A 16,386-nucleotide genomic window follows, 5' to 3' on the forward strand; every position below is an offset into this window, starting at 1 on the left:
TTATGATTGTTCCCCTACCTTTTTTTAAAAGGAATTTAGAGCAAAGTCAAGAGAATGGGACAAGCAAGAGATACTGTATCAGACACATCTCGTTTCTTTAGATGCTCAACAAAAATTATTATCTGAGAAGTGTAATCAATTTCAGGTAAATTCTCTAAATTAGAATAAATTAGAGACTAACTCTTGGTACCTGTGCCATTCAACATGTAATCTACTTATAGAACCAAAGGGAAATAACCAGATTAGATATAATGATGACTACAGCCACAGGACATGAACTAGCTATAATAGTGAGTGTAGTCTATTTGTCTGAAAGGATGATGCTCTTAAAAATTCCATTTATGGGGCTGAGGTTGTAGCTCAGCGGTAGTGTGCTTGCCTAGCATGTGTGAGACACTGGGCTCAATCCTCAGCACCACATAAAAATAAATAAATAAAATAAAGGTGTAAAATACGTTTTAAAAATTCCATTTATGTTATTTATGTCATTAAATGGTGTCTCTTTGAATGCCTATTGGCAGGTACTTAAAAGTATCTAAAACCGTATGATTTGTTTTGCATTTCCCTAAGTACTTGTAAGGCTGAGCAGCTCTTCATTTATATCATAACTGTTTTCATTTTCTCTTCTGGGAATTGCTTGGTTCATTTTTCTTTCGTGTTGTCTTTTTCTTATTAATGTATAGAATTTTATTCATTAGAGATTGTTAAACTTTGTTATATGCATTGGTAATTTTATTCTATAAAATGTTTTGTTTCTTTCTTGCTTAAGAGTTCTCTACCTCTAGCTCCTTCCCTACTCTACAACTTTGTCCCACGGTTATGCAAATGTATTTTCTCTATATACTGTCTGAAACTGAGATTTTAGAACCACCATAATGGCATTATACAAGCCAAGCATCACTTATGTAGTAATGTATTTAAAGATATTTTACTAGTTCTTTTCTTTCACTCTTTAATATTTATGTAAACTTAAATACAATATTCTTCACTTAATTTACTGTTTTCATGTTTTTCAGAAACAGGCACAAAATTATCAAACTCAACTAAATGGTAAAAAACTGAGTGTAGAAGACAGCAGCTCTGAAAGCCCTCACTTGTTATGTGAATCAGATTCCAGTTGTGAAACCAATGAAAGAGATGAATTCATTATTGAAAAATTAAAATCAGCTGTGAGTGAAATAGCATTAAGCAGGAATAAGTTACAAGATGAAAATCAGAAGCTCTTACAAGAACTGAAAATGTACCAAAGACAGTGCCAGGTGAGGATTTATTTTTTCATTTTCCAACTAATATTGCCTTTGAGTTGTGTACATGGTGACTCAACAGGAATACGAATTAGAAAGCTAGTCTTCTGTTACATATAAAATTCAGTTCATATTTCCTCCTAGTAATTAATTATCACTTAATTATCCTAGAGGTACTTACCCCACTGGAGTGTATGTTGGTTCTGCCAAGAATGTATTACCAGTGCATATAACAGTGGTCCCTTAAAGACCTCTGTGCCTAAAACACATGGCCCATTAGTCATGTACCACCCTCTGTCCCCATTATTTTCTCTGAACCTGTGCCTCTTTGACAGGAATCCTGGATTAGAGACATAGGAGATCATGAAAGGTTAAATGATTTGGTAAACCTCAGTGAGAGACATGGTAGTTATTCCTTGAGACTTATCACTGTTGACTTGAAGTATTAGTGAACTTTCTGTCACCATGACAAAATACCTGAGACAATCAACTTATAAAGTGACAAGGTCTGTTTTGGCTGATAGTTTTGGAGGTTCCAGGCAACAAATGGTTGACCCTGTCTCTTTGGGCCTGTGATGAGGTAGAATATCATGGTGGGACTGCATGGTAGAGCAAAACCACTCATTTCATAGTCAGGAAGCAAAAGAGGGAGGAAAGGGTCAGGATCCCACAATACATTTCAAGGACACACCTCACATGATTTAAGAGTCTCCCACCAGGCACCACTTTTTGAAGTTTTAACCACCTCCCCATAGTGCCACCCTGGGGACCAAACCTGTATGTGGGACTTTCAACATCCTAACTATAGCACCTTATCATAACCATTTACCAAAGAAGTAACTTCCACATTGGTGGATCTTTCTTAATCTAACAATCTTTTTGATCTTCTGTCTTTTCTTCTTCTTGCAATCATTATATAGCATTCATCAAAATTTATTATTACCAATTTTCTTACTAAATGTGCATTTCTTATTCACAAATATCCAGCTAGGTGAAACATTATTTGGTTTTGTCTCTGATCTGTAAACATTCGGCTACTTTCTACCATTTCCTTCATGTAATTGGTCTATCTCTACATTGTATTCCCTTCCCATCCTAAAATACACTTTCTGAAGTCACTATCTGAGCAGACTACTTCTTCCCTAAAATATTCCATGCCAGTATTTTCTGCCACTTAAATTCCAGAATCAATTTTTAGTTCTGGGCCAACTCATTCCTCTACCCTGCTGCATTATATGTGGGATTATATGTTGAATTGTTCTGTAATTTCTTTGTCTATCAGCATCTGCTCTTCTCCTGTGTTCCTCTTTCCCCACATTTGAGAGGGAATGGAAACACAAGGCTCCCAGCTTCTCTTAGTTACATTTCTCCCCTATCTCAAACGCCAGCATTATTTGAGAAAGGTGGCATTATTCTAATACAAATTAAAATATAGATGTAAACAAATAAATGAAGCTAAACTACAAATATTTAACATTGAGGAAGCCAGAATTTTCTAGAAATAGAAGAGGTATTATTAGTCCTTACTTTTCTTTTTTGCTCTGAGGTTGTCCAGGGAGACCTTCTAGAGTTTAGTTTGCTCCTCAGCCCACCCTGTTCTGTGTGATCTGTGTTCTCCTCTTTTAGTGGCTACTTTCCATTCATTTCCCTGGGTATAGAACAACTGGCCTGCCTTCTGTTTAAAGACAACTTAAACTTGCATTTTATACTGTCTTGGTATTGCTGGAGACTCACATTCAGTGAATGAGGAGATTATGTTTCTAGATACTTCACAAATATTCTTCTGTGGGCTTCAATTTATTCTGCACAGACTGAAGAATACTCTGCTCTGTCTCGAGTTCTTTTTGGCTCTGGTCCCTATAAATCTACTCTGTGCAGGTCTTTCTCTGTTCTGTTTACTTTGTCTGAAACATATGTCATTATCAAGACCAGCCATCAAGTCTGGTTCTCTTCTTCAGTAAGATTTGGCTTCTTTACCAACCTGAATTATCTATAATCTTCCCTAAAGAATTGTTTGGTTCTCTTTACAGTGTCCAAGAGCATCATCTTCTATGAGCTGAAGTTCAGCCTTTCTCTTGGGCTCAGGTGTGGAATAGGGGCATATTTAATGGCTGTTCTTGCACCTACATTCTAGGACAAAAATAACCTGTGTTTCCCTTTCTTGACAGATGGCTGACTTTCCAAAATTATTTCCTTGACAGCCTCACCTTTCTCCTTCTCAGAACTTTATCTAAGGAGGAAAAATAATTCTGTTAAAAGAGGAAAAAAAAAAAAACTTGCAAATAGAGGAAGAGTGTTCATTAAGGAACATTAATAAATTAATATTCCTAGTTCAAATCACCACTTCTGCCCTCTCTCACATAAATGTCTGTCTGTGTTTCTAACTTATCACACTCCTGCTGGCAAGAAGAGAGCAAGCATGAAACCTGCGAGTCTGGAGATGTAGCAGGAAGTTAGGAGACGTGAACCAGCTGCTGGCCAGTCAGCCTATCCTTTACCGTATCTGGCTTATCCTAACTCAAGTCCACAGACTTCACCTACACCCACCAAAAATTTTATAAACTTCAAGAAGCTTGCACACACTCCTGAAAGGTCTCTCTAGGTTGCACAGATGAAGGAAAAGTCCATGCTACCCGCTTCGATTTTTCCTTATGTATGCATATTTTAATGTACTTAATAATTTATTAATATTCCTGAATATATGTGAATAAAATTAAAACCCAGTTATCAATAGAAGTCAATATAATTATGAAATATTTTTATTAATATTTATCCCAAAGTTTGCAAAGCAACAGTATTTTTTGCCTAATTTTTATGACTTCCCTGTAAGTCAGTGGCTTTTTATTGGTATTATTTTGCTCTCCAGATGACATTTGGCCAGGCCTGATTCTATTTTGCTTGCTAGAACAAAGGGAAGGGTGCTACCAGCATCGAGTGAGTAGAGGCCAAAGATGCTGCTAAACCTCCTACAATGCACAAGATAGCTCTACAACAAGGAATTCCCCAACCCAAACTGTCAGTAGTGCTGAGGTTGAGACATGCTTCTTCAAATTTTGCAAATATTGTTTTTTTTATATTCTTCACCAGTAATTCTCTAGTGGTACTTGTTGGCTGTTTTCCATAAAATTTAATGTGACTGATGTTTATACTGATTTCTATGATGAAATTTTTCTATATTATATTTTTACAAATTTTTATTCATTTAAAAATAATTTATCCTTGGATATAGGGACAATATTAAATTTAAACACAGAATCTCCATTTTATATTTTTCAAAAGAATTGTGCATATTGCAAAGAAAACAAGATTATTCTGGAGCATGATATATATGTTATATATCAGGACTATTTCTTATAGTTCTAATGCAAAGAATTTTGAAAAGTAATTCTGTTAAAAATATTAAAGATTTCTAAAAGATTTTTGCTCCCAGGAAAATTGTATTTTTTATGTAGTTAAAAAAAATGCTGAAAATGATATTTTTATTTAGACTTTTTCCCCATTTTATTTCCAGATTTTGCTAATGTTTCATCTTTATGCTTTAGGATACATACTAACTGAGAAAATATCAATTATTTATATTTGTTAGTTAATTTGAAGGTGTAAGATCACCATTCTTCTCAAATCATTAGGCAAATTCCTAATTAAACAGATGGGCCTTAAACTTGTTTTACAAAATTTATATTTTACCAAATGGGAATAATTAGAGGTAAATAATACCGCAACCAGAATATATATTTGGAAAGAAATTTATCTTCTCTTTTGCAAAACTGTCATGACAGAATATTCCATATCTTGCATATAAATGCAAAAAGGCAACCATTTCAATTTGAATTACTGTCATTTATTATATATAAAATTCTCTTTTGTTTATAATACATTTCAATGCCAGATGCATCTGAATGGTCACATGAATCACATCTCCTCTTTCTACAACCTTGAAACGTATCAGTATACATATTAATTCAATTGTGTATATTTATTTGCTATGCTACACTACATTCATGTTTGTTAACATGTAGTATTTCCTATTTCAGGTTAATGACAAAAATAAATTTTATGCATTTTTCAATTTTCATGCCAGAAAAGTTAACCTTTTTTTGTTTGCTTGTTAATGTGTCATTAAGATATGAGAACAACATTGTCCAAGAAAAATATCATGTAAGCCATAAATAAAATTTAAATTTTCCTGTCAGTCACATTAAAGAAGTAAAGAGAAATGAGTGAAATTAATATAATAGTGATATATTCACTCCAATATATAGATCCAAACTGTTATCATTTCAACATGTAATCAACCTGTACAATTACTAATGATATATTGACATTTTTCATTATACTCCTTCAATATCTGGTATATACTTTATACTTACAACTTATTCAAATTTAGATGCTAAGTATTCATTGGAAATACCTGTTCTATATTTAAATTTTACAAAATTTTACAGTTAAAAAGACTTACAGCTGGGAATGGTGGTGCATGCTTGTAATCTCAGCTACTCAGAAGGTTGAGGCAGGAGGATCACAAGTTGGAGGCCATTCGCAGCAACATAGCAAGACCCTGTCTCAAAAATTTAAAAGAAAAGGAGTAGATTTACATACTTTTGTTGTTACAACCTAACTTGAAGTATTCTAGTAACTGAATCAAGTACCAACTAATCATTTTCCTGAATATTTGACAAATTGACAATCAATTTAGCTTTGGTACGAAAATCACATCAATTTCAAAACTACATCCCAGTTTTAAAAAATTAATTCTTATATCAACAGTTTATTAACATTAAATTCAAAGTAAAAAACAATTCTAACCAGACATGGTCTTACATGCCTGTAATCCCAGTGAATTGCTAGGCTGAGGCAGGAAGATCATGAGTTCAAGGCCAGCCTCAGCAACTCAGCAAAGCCCTAAGCAGCTTAGTGAGACCCTGTCTCAAAATAAAAAATAAAAAGGCCCAGGGTTATAGCTCAGTGGTAAAATTCCTCTGGGTTCAATCCCTAGTACCAACAACAAAAAGCAAACAACTAAATGTATCAATGTTGACAAATCATTCAAATTTTTCTTACATTTTCACATCCAATTTACATAATATTACCTGTTATAATTAAAATGTTATGTATATTCATTCATCTGTCAAATCATTATTGTCAATTTATATTATAAAAAGTTTCAATTTCAACATATACATTATTGTACTTGTATATTTAAGTCACTAATGAGCTTTTCCCCTCATAAATGATGACTTCATCATAAATATTATTTTCTAAAAATGATAACTCATAGATATTATGTACTACTAGTAATAAACTAATAGACTCTTTTATGGTCACATTTCAGAGTTTAAGTTGACTGTGGCCCATGGCGAAACTACATTTTATTGACCTGGAATTAGAACTATTTATACACCTCCCTCCCTCAAGTAAAGTAGGCCCACTTTCTATCGCAGTTTCCTATTCCCTGGTGGAAATTTGTAAACCAGGGAGCCCAATTCTACCTTCTTCAATTATATAGTAATGGGTGACATTGACAACAAATGGAATTGCTTGTTTACTACATAATCTGTTGTTTCACATCTCTTTTCATTTTTCAAATTTTAGCCCCTTCTGAAAATACCCACTATTCAAAACAGACTTTTCCAAACAAGTCTCTTAAAGCACCATTTTGAATCTGTTTTTATATTTATTTCCAAATCAACAGTAATTTCTGGGGCTTAATACTAGACCCTTTACTGAACCCAAACCTTTAGAACTCTTGGAAAACTGTGTATACTCCAGGTTTTGGAAAAAAAGAAAATCATCTGGGAATTTATTATGTCCTATACCACCTGCATAATTATTCTTCTAGACATTGTGAATTGGGGGATAAGAATTAATGAATAAGAAAACATATTAAAGTCTATTAAAAGTCTATTAAAATCTTGTGTGTTAATTTTCATTGCAGAATTATTCATTATAGACCAAAAGTAAGAACAACTCAAATATCCATTAACTGATGAATAGAAAATGTGGTATATCCATATTATTGTATATTATTCACTGATATGTTCTATAATATGTATGAACCTTGAAAATACTATGCTAAGTAAAAGCAGCCACAATCACAAAAGCCATATATTGAATGATACCATTTGTATTCTCCTAGAGAACAGCCTAACACTTCTGCAGAAAATCAATCAATAGGCCATGATCATAAACCTGAAATAGGTACTCAACACTGCCTAGCTATCCTACTGTTTCTCCAATCTAATGCTCCCATTTCCACTGTAAACTATTTCAGACCTTCACTCTGAATCACTCCCATACCTGACCTCTACCTCCCTTCCACTGTCAGCACATCATGTTACCTTTTACTTCACAGAGAAAAATAGAAGCCAACAGATAACCAGTCTTAATCTCCTGTATCCAAATGCATAAACCTGTTTATATTCCATTTTCCTATTCTTTCCTTCCTGTTACAAGAGAGGAAGGACTATCCTTTGTTTCAGGCATTTCTTCTACTTGCCTGATGAACTTTGGGACTCATCCCACTACCTGCTCAGGAATGTGACACCATTATTATTGCCCTGACTCCACCTTTTTTCCTAACTGGATCCTTTTTTCTTTCTTTTTTTTCTTTTTTTTTTTTTTTTGTGTGTGTGCTGGGGATTGAACCCAGGGCCTGTGCATGCCATGCAGGCACTCTACTAACTGGATCTACTAACTGGATCCCCAGCCCTGGATCCTTCTCAATAGATTTTGCAGTTGTGCAAGGCTCTCCCTTTAGCAATAGAAAACATTGGACCGACAGGATTGCTGTTATTTCTAGTTACTGATTAAAAGTATGAATATTATTGTCTTTATCACTAGGTAGCAAGCTCATTGAGGACATTTTGTGTCTGAATCCCAAAAGCAAATAATAAGAGCTCTGTAAACATTTATTGAATAAATGAATGATGGAATGGAGCAAACAAAGGACTAAATATCAGTTTGTTTAAAAGTAGGCTGATTTATAGATGTTAACGATTTTTAAATATTTATATCATGACATATAAAATGAGCATCAACCACTGGATATGGAGAGTATACAACCTACTCTTCAAAGGTCAATTATGGGTTTTACTTTTTTTGTTTTTGGTACTAGACATTGAACTCAAAGGTACTTTACCACTGAGCTACATCCCCTGTCCTTTCTATTTTCTTATTTTGAGACAGGGTCTTACTAAGTTGTGAGGGCCTATCTTAAGTTGCTGTGGCTGACCTTGAAATTCTGATCCTGCCTTAGTCTCCCGAGTCACTGCAATTACAGGAATGGAAACACAATATGACCCATCTATCCCATTAATTGGTTTAATCCAAAAGAACTAAGATCAGCATACTGTTGCAATACATGTACACCAATGTTTACAGCAGCACAACCCCTAATAGCTAAGTTATGGAATCCATCAAAAGAGGAATTGATGAAGAAAATGTGGTATATTTACACCATGTAGTTCTGCACAGCGATAATGAAGGATGAAATTATGGCATTTTCTGGTAAATGGGTGGAACTGGAGAACATCATGCTAAGGGAAATAAACCAGACTCAAAAACTCAAGGGTCATATTTTTGGCACCTTTGTCTGGTATGAGAAAATTGTATTTATTTGGGTTTGTGTTCGTGTCCTCTATTCTGTATCATTGATCTACCTTTCTATTTTGGTACCAATACCATGCTGTTTTTGTTACTATTGCTTTGTAGTAGAGTTGAAGATCTGGTATTGCGATACCCCCTGCTTCGCTCTTTCTGCTAAGGATTGCTTTAGCTATTCTAGGTTTCTTATTCTTCCAGATGAATTTCATAATTGCTTGCTCTATTTCTGTAAGGTACATCACATCATTGGGATTTTAAATGGAATTGCATTGAATCTATATAGCACTTTTGGTAGTATGGCCATTTTGACAATATTCTTTCTATTCAAGAACATGGAAGATCTTTCCATCTTCTAAGGTTTTCTTTAATTTCTTTCTTTAGTGGTCTGTAGTTCTCATTGTAGAGGTCTTTCACCTCTTTTGTGAGATTGATTCCCAAGTATTTTATTTTTTTTTCGAGACTATTGTGTATGGGGTAGTTTTCCTAATTTCTCTTTCTGAAGATTCATCACTTATGTATAAAAATGCATTGGATTTATGAGCATTGATCTTGTAACCTGCTACCTTACTGAATTCACTTATGAGTTCTAAAAGTTTTCTGGTGGAATTTCCTGGTTCCTCTAAGTATATAATCATATCAGCAAATAGGGATAGTTTGAGTTCTTCTTTTCCTGTTCGTATCCCTTTAATTTCTTTGGTCTGTCTAATTGCTCTGGCTAGAGTTTCAAGGACGATATTGAATAGAAGTGGTGAAAGAGGGCATCCCTGCCTTGTTCTAGTTTTTAGGGGGAATGTTTTCAGTTTTTCACCATTTGGAATGATATTGGCCATGGGCTTAGCGTAGATGGCCTTTACAATGTTAAGGAATGATTTCTCAGAAAACTTGGAATGGAACCACCATTTGACCCAGCTATCCCACTCCTTGGCCTATACCCAAAGGACTTAAAATCAGCATACTACAGAGATACAGCCACATCAGTGTTCATAGCTGCTCAATTCACAATAGCCAGACTGTGGAACCAACCTAGATGCCCTTCAGTTGATGAATGGATAAAGAAACTGTGTATATATATACAATGGAATATTACTCAGCCATAAAGAATGATAAAATTATGGCACTTGCAGGCAAATGGATGAAATTGGAGAATATCATGGTAAGTGAGATAAGCCAATCTTAAAAAACCAAAGGACGAATGATCTCACTGATAAGTGCATGATGACACATAATGGAGGGTGGGAGGGGTTAGTGTTAGGGTTAGAGTTAGGGTTAGGGAGGGAGGCAAGAATGGAGGAAGGACTGTATACAGGGAAAAGAGGGGTGGGAGGGGTGGGGGGAAGGGAAAAAATAACAGAATGAATCAAACAACATTACCTTATGTAAATTTATGATTACACAAATGGTATGCCTTGACTCCATGTACAGAGAAACAACATGTATCCCATTTGTTTACAATAAAAAAAAATTTAAAAAAAAGTCAAGGGTCAAATGTTTACTCTCATATGCAGAAGCTAGAGAGGAAAAAAAAAAATAAAGAAAGAGAACCTCACAAAAATAGAAAGGAAATCGGTAGAGTAGAAGCAGGGAACCACAGGAATTGAGGTTGCTTGTCAGGAAGAGAGAGAAAGGAGAAAAACTAGGGAATGAAGTTCACCAAATTATGCTATGTGCATATGTGAATATATCACAATGTATTTTAATTTTATACATCTATAATGCACCAATTATAAATAAAGGAAAGTTAATAGACCAGAGGGAGAGGAGCAGAGGGAGGGAGGGGTGGAGGGAAAGAGAAAGTATTGAGGATTGAAATAGAACAAACTATGTTATATGCATTTATGAATAGGTCAAAATTAACTCTACTATCATGTATAACAATAATGCACCAATGAAAAGTAGGCATCGAAAATTTTTATGTTTTATTCAGGCCATGGAAGCAGGACTCTCAGAAGTGAAAAATGAGTTACAGTCACGTGATGATCTCCTGAGAATTATAGAAATGGAACGATTGCAGTTGCACAGAGAATTATTAAAAATAGGAGAATGCCAAAATGCTCAAGAAAATAAAAAAAGGTATAGTTTTTATATCTGATACTCTGAGAGAAACTATTCAAAACATCATGTTTATTTTTAAGTTTTATATTTGTAATTAGAATAACAAATTTATTTTTAATTAACATACTGTTCATTAGTAGATGATATTAAATATTAAAATTAAAAAATGGCTATTTTATATTCAAAGTTTTCCTTACCCAGAAACATATATCATGTTCTGATCTGATCTGTGAATACATTTGTCACATTGAGTCAGGAATTTGCTTAGAACTTTTGTTCTTCAGTATGTCGTAGCTGGGCGCTGTGGCTCCCTCCTGTAATCCCAGCAACTTGGGAGGCTTGAGGCGAGAGAATTGCAAAATCAGAGTCAGCCTCAGCAACTTCGAAAGGCCCTAAGCAACTTAGTGAGACCCAGTCTCAAAAAATAAAAAGGACTGGGGTGTGGCTCAGTGGTTAAGTACTCCTGGGTTCTATCCCTAGTACCAAGAAAAAATATACATATCATAAAAACAATAGTACGTAAGAGAAAGTAATGGGGGTAAATATGATTATAGTATCACATTTAGTATGCTTATATACATGTATGAATATGCCATAATAAAACATTCATATAATAAAATGCACTAATAAAAACCAATAGTATAGAGCTGGTACTCAATTACATATTTACAGAGAATAAGTTTTTTTCCTTATTTTTCAAATGCTTTTCATTTCTATTGCCCATAAGCCTGATGTTAGCTTTCTCACTTGTAAATGCTGTAGTTATTTTGCCTCCACGTTCACCACCTTCTCAATTCCATTAAGGTTCTTATTAAAACAGGTATTTTTCCTCTTTGAAATAAGATATTGTGAACTCCATAATCACAAAGAAAATGGGACTGCTGAGGATTATTAAGTGTTTTTGCTTATGAATAGATGGTTTGACTGCTTCAATAGTTCATTGGCATAGAACTTTATTCCTCGTAATCAAAAAACTAATGCTAGACCAGTGATAGGATTTTAAAAATTGAATAGCAAAGTGGTGAAGGATATTTTATTGAAATATAATTATTGTTTTTTAGGCAATAATTATGTCTTCAAAGTTGTGGGTCATGTTAGCACTTCTTTGAAGTCTGTCCTTAACAACTAATGGCAAATTAAGATCCTCCAAAGTGACCTATTGTATGCCTCACCACGGATGGCAGAATGCCTATTAGCCAGTCAGCATTATTGAGTGTGCTGTATACAAGCTATACATCATCATCACTGATGACTATATAAATCTATTGGCTATTTATTATGTGTAAGCTGCTGTTCCAGTGTGGTGAGTCAGTGAGAAATGTCTTCACACAAAGAAACAAATGTATATGCCCAGAAACATAAGAAATTTTGTAGAAGAGTACACCATTCAACCAGTATCTATCTCTGGTTTTGTGAAGAATATTGTAGACACTTTGTGTGGCACTCTTACAAGGCCAATGGTGAATTCCAAATATTGCCAGCTTTTCTTCAAGACATGATTTGATCCGAACTCTTGCACTTATTCACATATTTGGTAAATACAAACTTTTGCTCTGCTTTGCTATCCTCCATTTAATTTGGTATTTATTTTGGTCTTCAAGCCACATCTTTATCATTTGGAGGATGTACCTCATTTTTAGTATTCTGAAATTTGATGAAATGATATGTGTTTAAATTTCCATAGTTACCTTTGTATTTTGGACTGATCAATCTTCATCCTTCCCACTACAAGTTTTGAATCCTTCTAGTTTATTCTCATGGGAATGTTGCTCTGTTTTATTGTTTTGGTTTCTTATTTGGACTCTGTTTCCTCTTTGTGTCTGTATTAAGGTGAAGCAACCCAGTTTATTAGAGTAAATGCACAGTAGCTTTATAGAAGTAGTACAGTAATGTCTTCATTCCTTTTTCAAAACCTTAATCAATAATGCTGATTTTCATTAGCTTTTCCTTTTCTTAGTTGTAGGAGCACCTTGGGTTGATATATTTTGAGTTGTTAAAATAATTTAAACATCCTTTTCCTACATGACAAATGATAGTTCTTTTATATATTCATATTAGCATCTTATATTAGCATAATTATTGTTTTATATCCCCTGTCTAAATTGGAGTTTGACATTTTTTACCCGTACTAATGAACTTTGCAAGTTTACCATGAGATTTTTAGCATTCAGTTCAGCATTGCTTTCCCTGAAATTGCAGAGGAAGAATGGAGAAAGGGAATTTCATTTTTCACTTTTTCCAAATCATAGCAAATAAGAAAAATTTAATAATTCAGGATTAAAAATTTAATCCTGAAATAATCTTTTAGAAGAACATCAGACAAAATGGAAAATGCTCACAATATATTACTAAGTGTAAAGCAAAAGGAAACTGAAAATTAATGTATACAGTGTATTCTAATTGTAGGAGAAATGTATATTTATTTACACATATATAAAAAAAATACCCAAAAATGCTTGCAATGGTTTCTCTTAGATGATAACCTTATATGATATTCTCATATGCTCTGTTTTCTACACTGTGTGGAATGAACGCACATGCACATGCACACACACACATAATCAGAAAGAATTGATGAATCCTGCAGGGATATCACTAACAATTTTTACCTTTTGAGAGAACCTTTATTTTTAATCTTTAAATTAGTTATTTCTCCATCATTACTCAGATTTTGGTTTTCTGTTTTATTTGTGTGGTTTTTGTTTTTAATGTGTGGAACCTTTCCAAAAACTCAGGCAATATAAAATTTTACTTACAAATGGGTATATTCCTCAAACACCAAACTCCAAAGGAATAATCAAGTATGACTTCTAATAGAAAGCTGATGCTTTCCCCACCTGGTTATCTTTGTTTTTTGTTGTGCTGGTTTTTATTTTACCAATGTGCCTTACATGGAAGTGAACAGTGTTTGCTTGTACTTTTCCAACCTTTCTTTTGGGTATCGTCCTTTTTATACTAGTTTCTGCTTCTCCTCTCTAGTATTAATATATGGTTACAATTCCATTTTATAAATGAGCCATCAAAGGGTGTTGCCTTTTATCTGACTGCCATCTGTAATCATTTTTAAGCATATTTATGGAGTAGTTGTTCCCCTCCTTCTACTCATGACATAGATGCTCCCTGCAATGCATTAGCAAGTTGGGTTATTTCCTTTTTTAGAATGGGTTCCCTGGCTGTTTTATTACAGGAAGCAGGCTTTTCTTCTTATCCAAAAATCTTATCTACATAAGCAATTCTACATGGCAATTCTAATGAATAATTGAAATTTCATATTAATTACTACCCTTGTTCCCTGTTAAAACTATTTGCATTCAGTTAAAGATGTAAATACTTATGGGATCTGAATGTATTAGCACTTGCAATTTCTATAACTAGAAATGTTTCCAACAATAATGATTTATCTATCTATGCAGCCTACAGTGGTCTAAATTAACATAACAACTTATTAAGTTGAGCTTAATTTTTTTGAGGGGAGGTCTGGGGTTTGGACCCATGGGTGCTTTATCACTGAAGTACATCTCCCAGCCCTTTTTATTTCATATTTTGAGACAGGACCTTGCTAAATTGCTGAAGCTGTCCTCAGACTTGCAATCCTCCTGTCTGAGCCTCCTGATTCATGGGAGTAAAAGCATCTGCCACCATGCTCGGCCAGTTAAGCTTAATTTTTGCTTGTTATTTTTAATTTGTAGACTTGAATCATCTTATTCACCTTCTGCTAAAGATCCAGAAAGGAAAAGGAGAGAACTGTTCTCAGTGGTGCCAGACCAACCGAATCATGAAAAAGAATTAAGTAAGGTATGGAAACTAATGAGCTCCATTCTTCCAAGTAGAAGTATTTTCTCCTAAGTTAATAATCTGCCATCCTGATAATTCTGACATGATTCTGTGTGAACACAAACCTTGGGGTGTCACTCTGCCAGTGAGAGATTACCCATGAAATGTAAAGGGTTAGTGGCTCTGTGAGACATGGTTTATAGCAAGAAGGTTTCTAGCACAGACTGTTGCTCAGCCATGTGTACAAGCCTAAGGAGGCTGCCTATGCACACTGCTAGGGTTAGGGATAAGGAGGGTGGTAAGAATGGAGGAAGGAAGGACTGTATAGAGGGAAAAGAGGGGTGGGAGAGGTGGGGGGAAAGGGAAAAAAAATAACAGAATGAATCAAACAACATTATCCTATGTAAATTTATGATTACACAAATGGTATGCCTTGACTTCATGTACAAATAGAGAAACAAGATGTATCCCATTTGTTTACAATAAAATAAATAAATAAATTTTTAAAAAGTAAAAAAAATGTGAAAAGATAACCTACATAATGGGAGAAAATATTTGCAAGTTGTCTATCAGTTAGGGATTTATATCTAGGATATAAAAATAACTTAAAGAGGTTGCTTCAGAGACCAGTACAGGGAGCCAGGGACTCCCCCAAGCAGCCCAGCCCCCTCCGGCGGGAAGCGCCTCTCTAGGCTAGCTTCTCGGGGCAGACCGCCCAGTGAGAGCCTCTCGACGCAGAGCCAGCCACAAGTCCCCAAGCCAGCGGAGACATTCGACATGCAAGCAGCTTCTGGGACCAGGGCTGGGCAGCCAGAGACCTCTCCAGGCAGCATTGTCCCCCTCCAGCTGCAGGCTTTTTCCATGGGGCGATCCAAGATGGCGGACTAGAGGGTGACTGCATCTCTAGTCGCCCCAGAACCCAGGATTCAAGAAGGGGAGGCATTGAGAGACTCGGACTAAGATAGAACCACAGGGTGAGTCTCCCCCACCCAGCGAAGCTCAGCTGGGTGGCAGGCCAGGATTCGAGTGGCTTATTAGAGTAGGACAGGGCAGATAGCGTCTCCCCCAGGCAGCTCTGTGCAGTCTGGCAGTGGGCTCCTCCCACAGGGACAGATCCTCCAGCCTCTCGGAACAGGCCCCCCAGTGAGAGCCCTTCTGCACAGAAGCAGCGCGGCCAGCTCTGGCCCGCCCTGGCTAGCTCCGGCCCACCCGCAGGTTGCTTCAGTGACCAGCACAGGGCGCCAGGGACTTCCCCAAGCAGCCCAGTCCCCCTCCGGCGGGAAGCGCCTCTCTAGGCTAGCTTCTCGGGGCAAACCGCCCAGTGAGAGCCGGTCTACACAGAGCCAGCCACAAGTCCCCAAGCCAGTGGAGACTTCCAACCTACAACCAGCCTCTGGGACCAGGGCTGGGCAACAAGAGACCTCTCCAGGTCTCTCTCCCTGGAACCAGTAGTGGGCTAGGGGCAGCGTTCTTCGGAAGCACTGCATTATCAAATTAATCCAAGACTTCTGGCTACTGAAGGCTGGTAGGTGATACACTGGAAATCTACAGGGTCACTATAAGCCAATAGAGGAAATCTACAACATCACAGAGTCCCATTGACATCTGACCAATATGAGAAAACAAGGGAAGAAAATGTCCGAAACAAACCTAGATACTATATCAATAAAACCCAATGACAGCACAGCAGAAGAAATGTCCGAAAGGGAGTTCA

At 35.8% G+C, this 16,386-nt stretch overlaps 1 protein-coding gene across 8 annotated transcripts in view; it reads left to right on the top strand.

Annotated features, from left to right (window-relative positions):
• DEUP1 (deuterosome assembly protein 1) overlaps positions 1-16,386 on the top strand; it is a 97,141-nt gene that overhangs the window by 41,732 nt on the left and 39,023 nt on the right. For 7 of the 8 annotated variants that reach the window (XM_079103626.1, XM_079103630.1, XM_079103625.1 and 4 more), the window contains 4 exons: positions 32-145; positions 1,017-1,259; positions 10,771-10,916; positions 14,588-14,693. In XM_079103626.1, the coding sequence (XP_078959752.1) occupies positions 32-145; positions 1,017-1,259; positions 10,771-10,916; positions 14,588-14,693 (609 nt within the window). The remainder of the gene's footprint in view (positions 1-31; positions 146-1,016; positions 1,260-10,770; positions 10,917-14,587; positions 14,694-16,386) is intronic. The other variant, XM_079103629.1, reaches the window with a different exon arrangement.

Source organism: Sciurus vulgaris, assembly GCF_902686455.1.
Source record: "Sciurus vulgaris genome assembly, chromosome: 11".
NCBI classification, from domain to species: domain Eukaryota; kingdom Metazoa; phylum Chordata; class Mammalia; order Rodentia; family Sciuridae; genus Sciurus; species Sciurus vulgaris.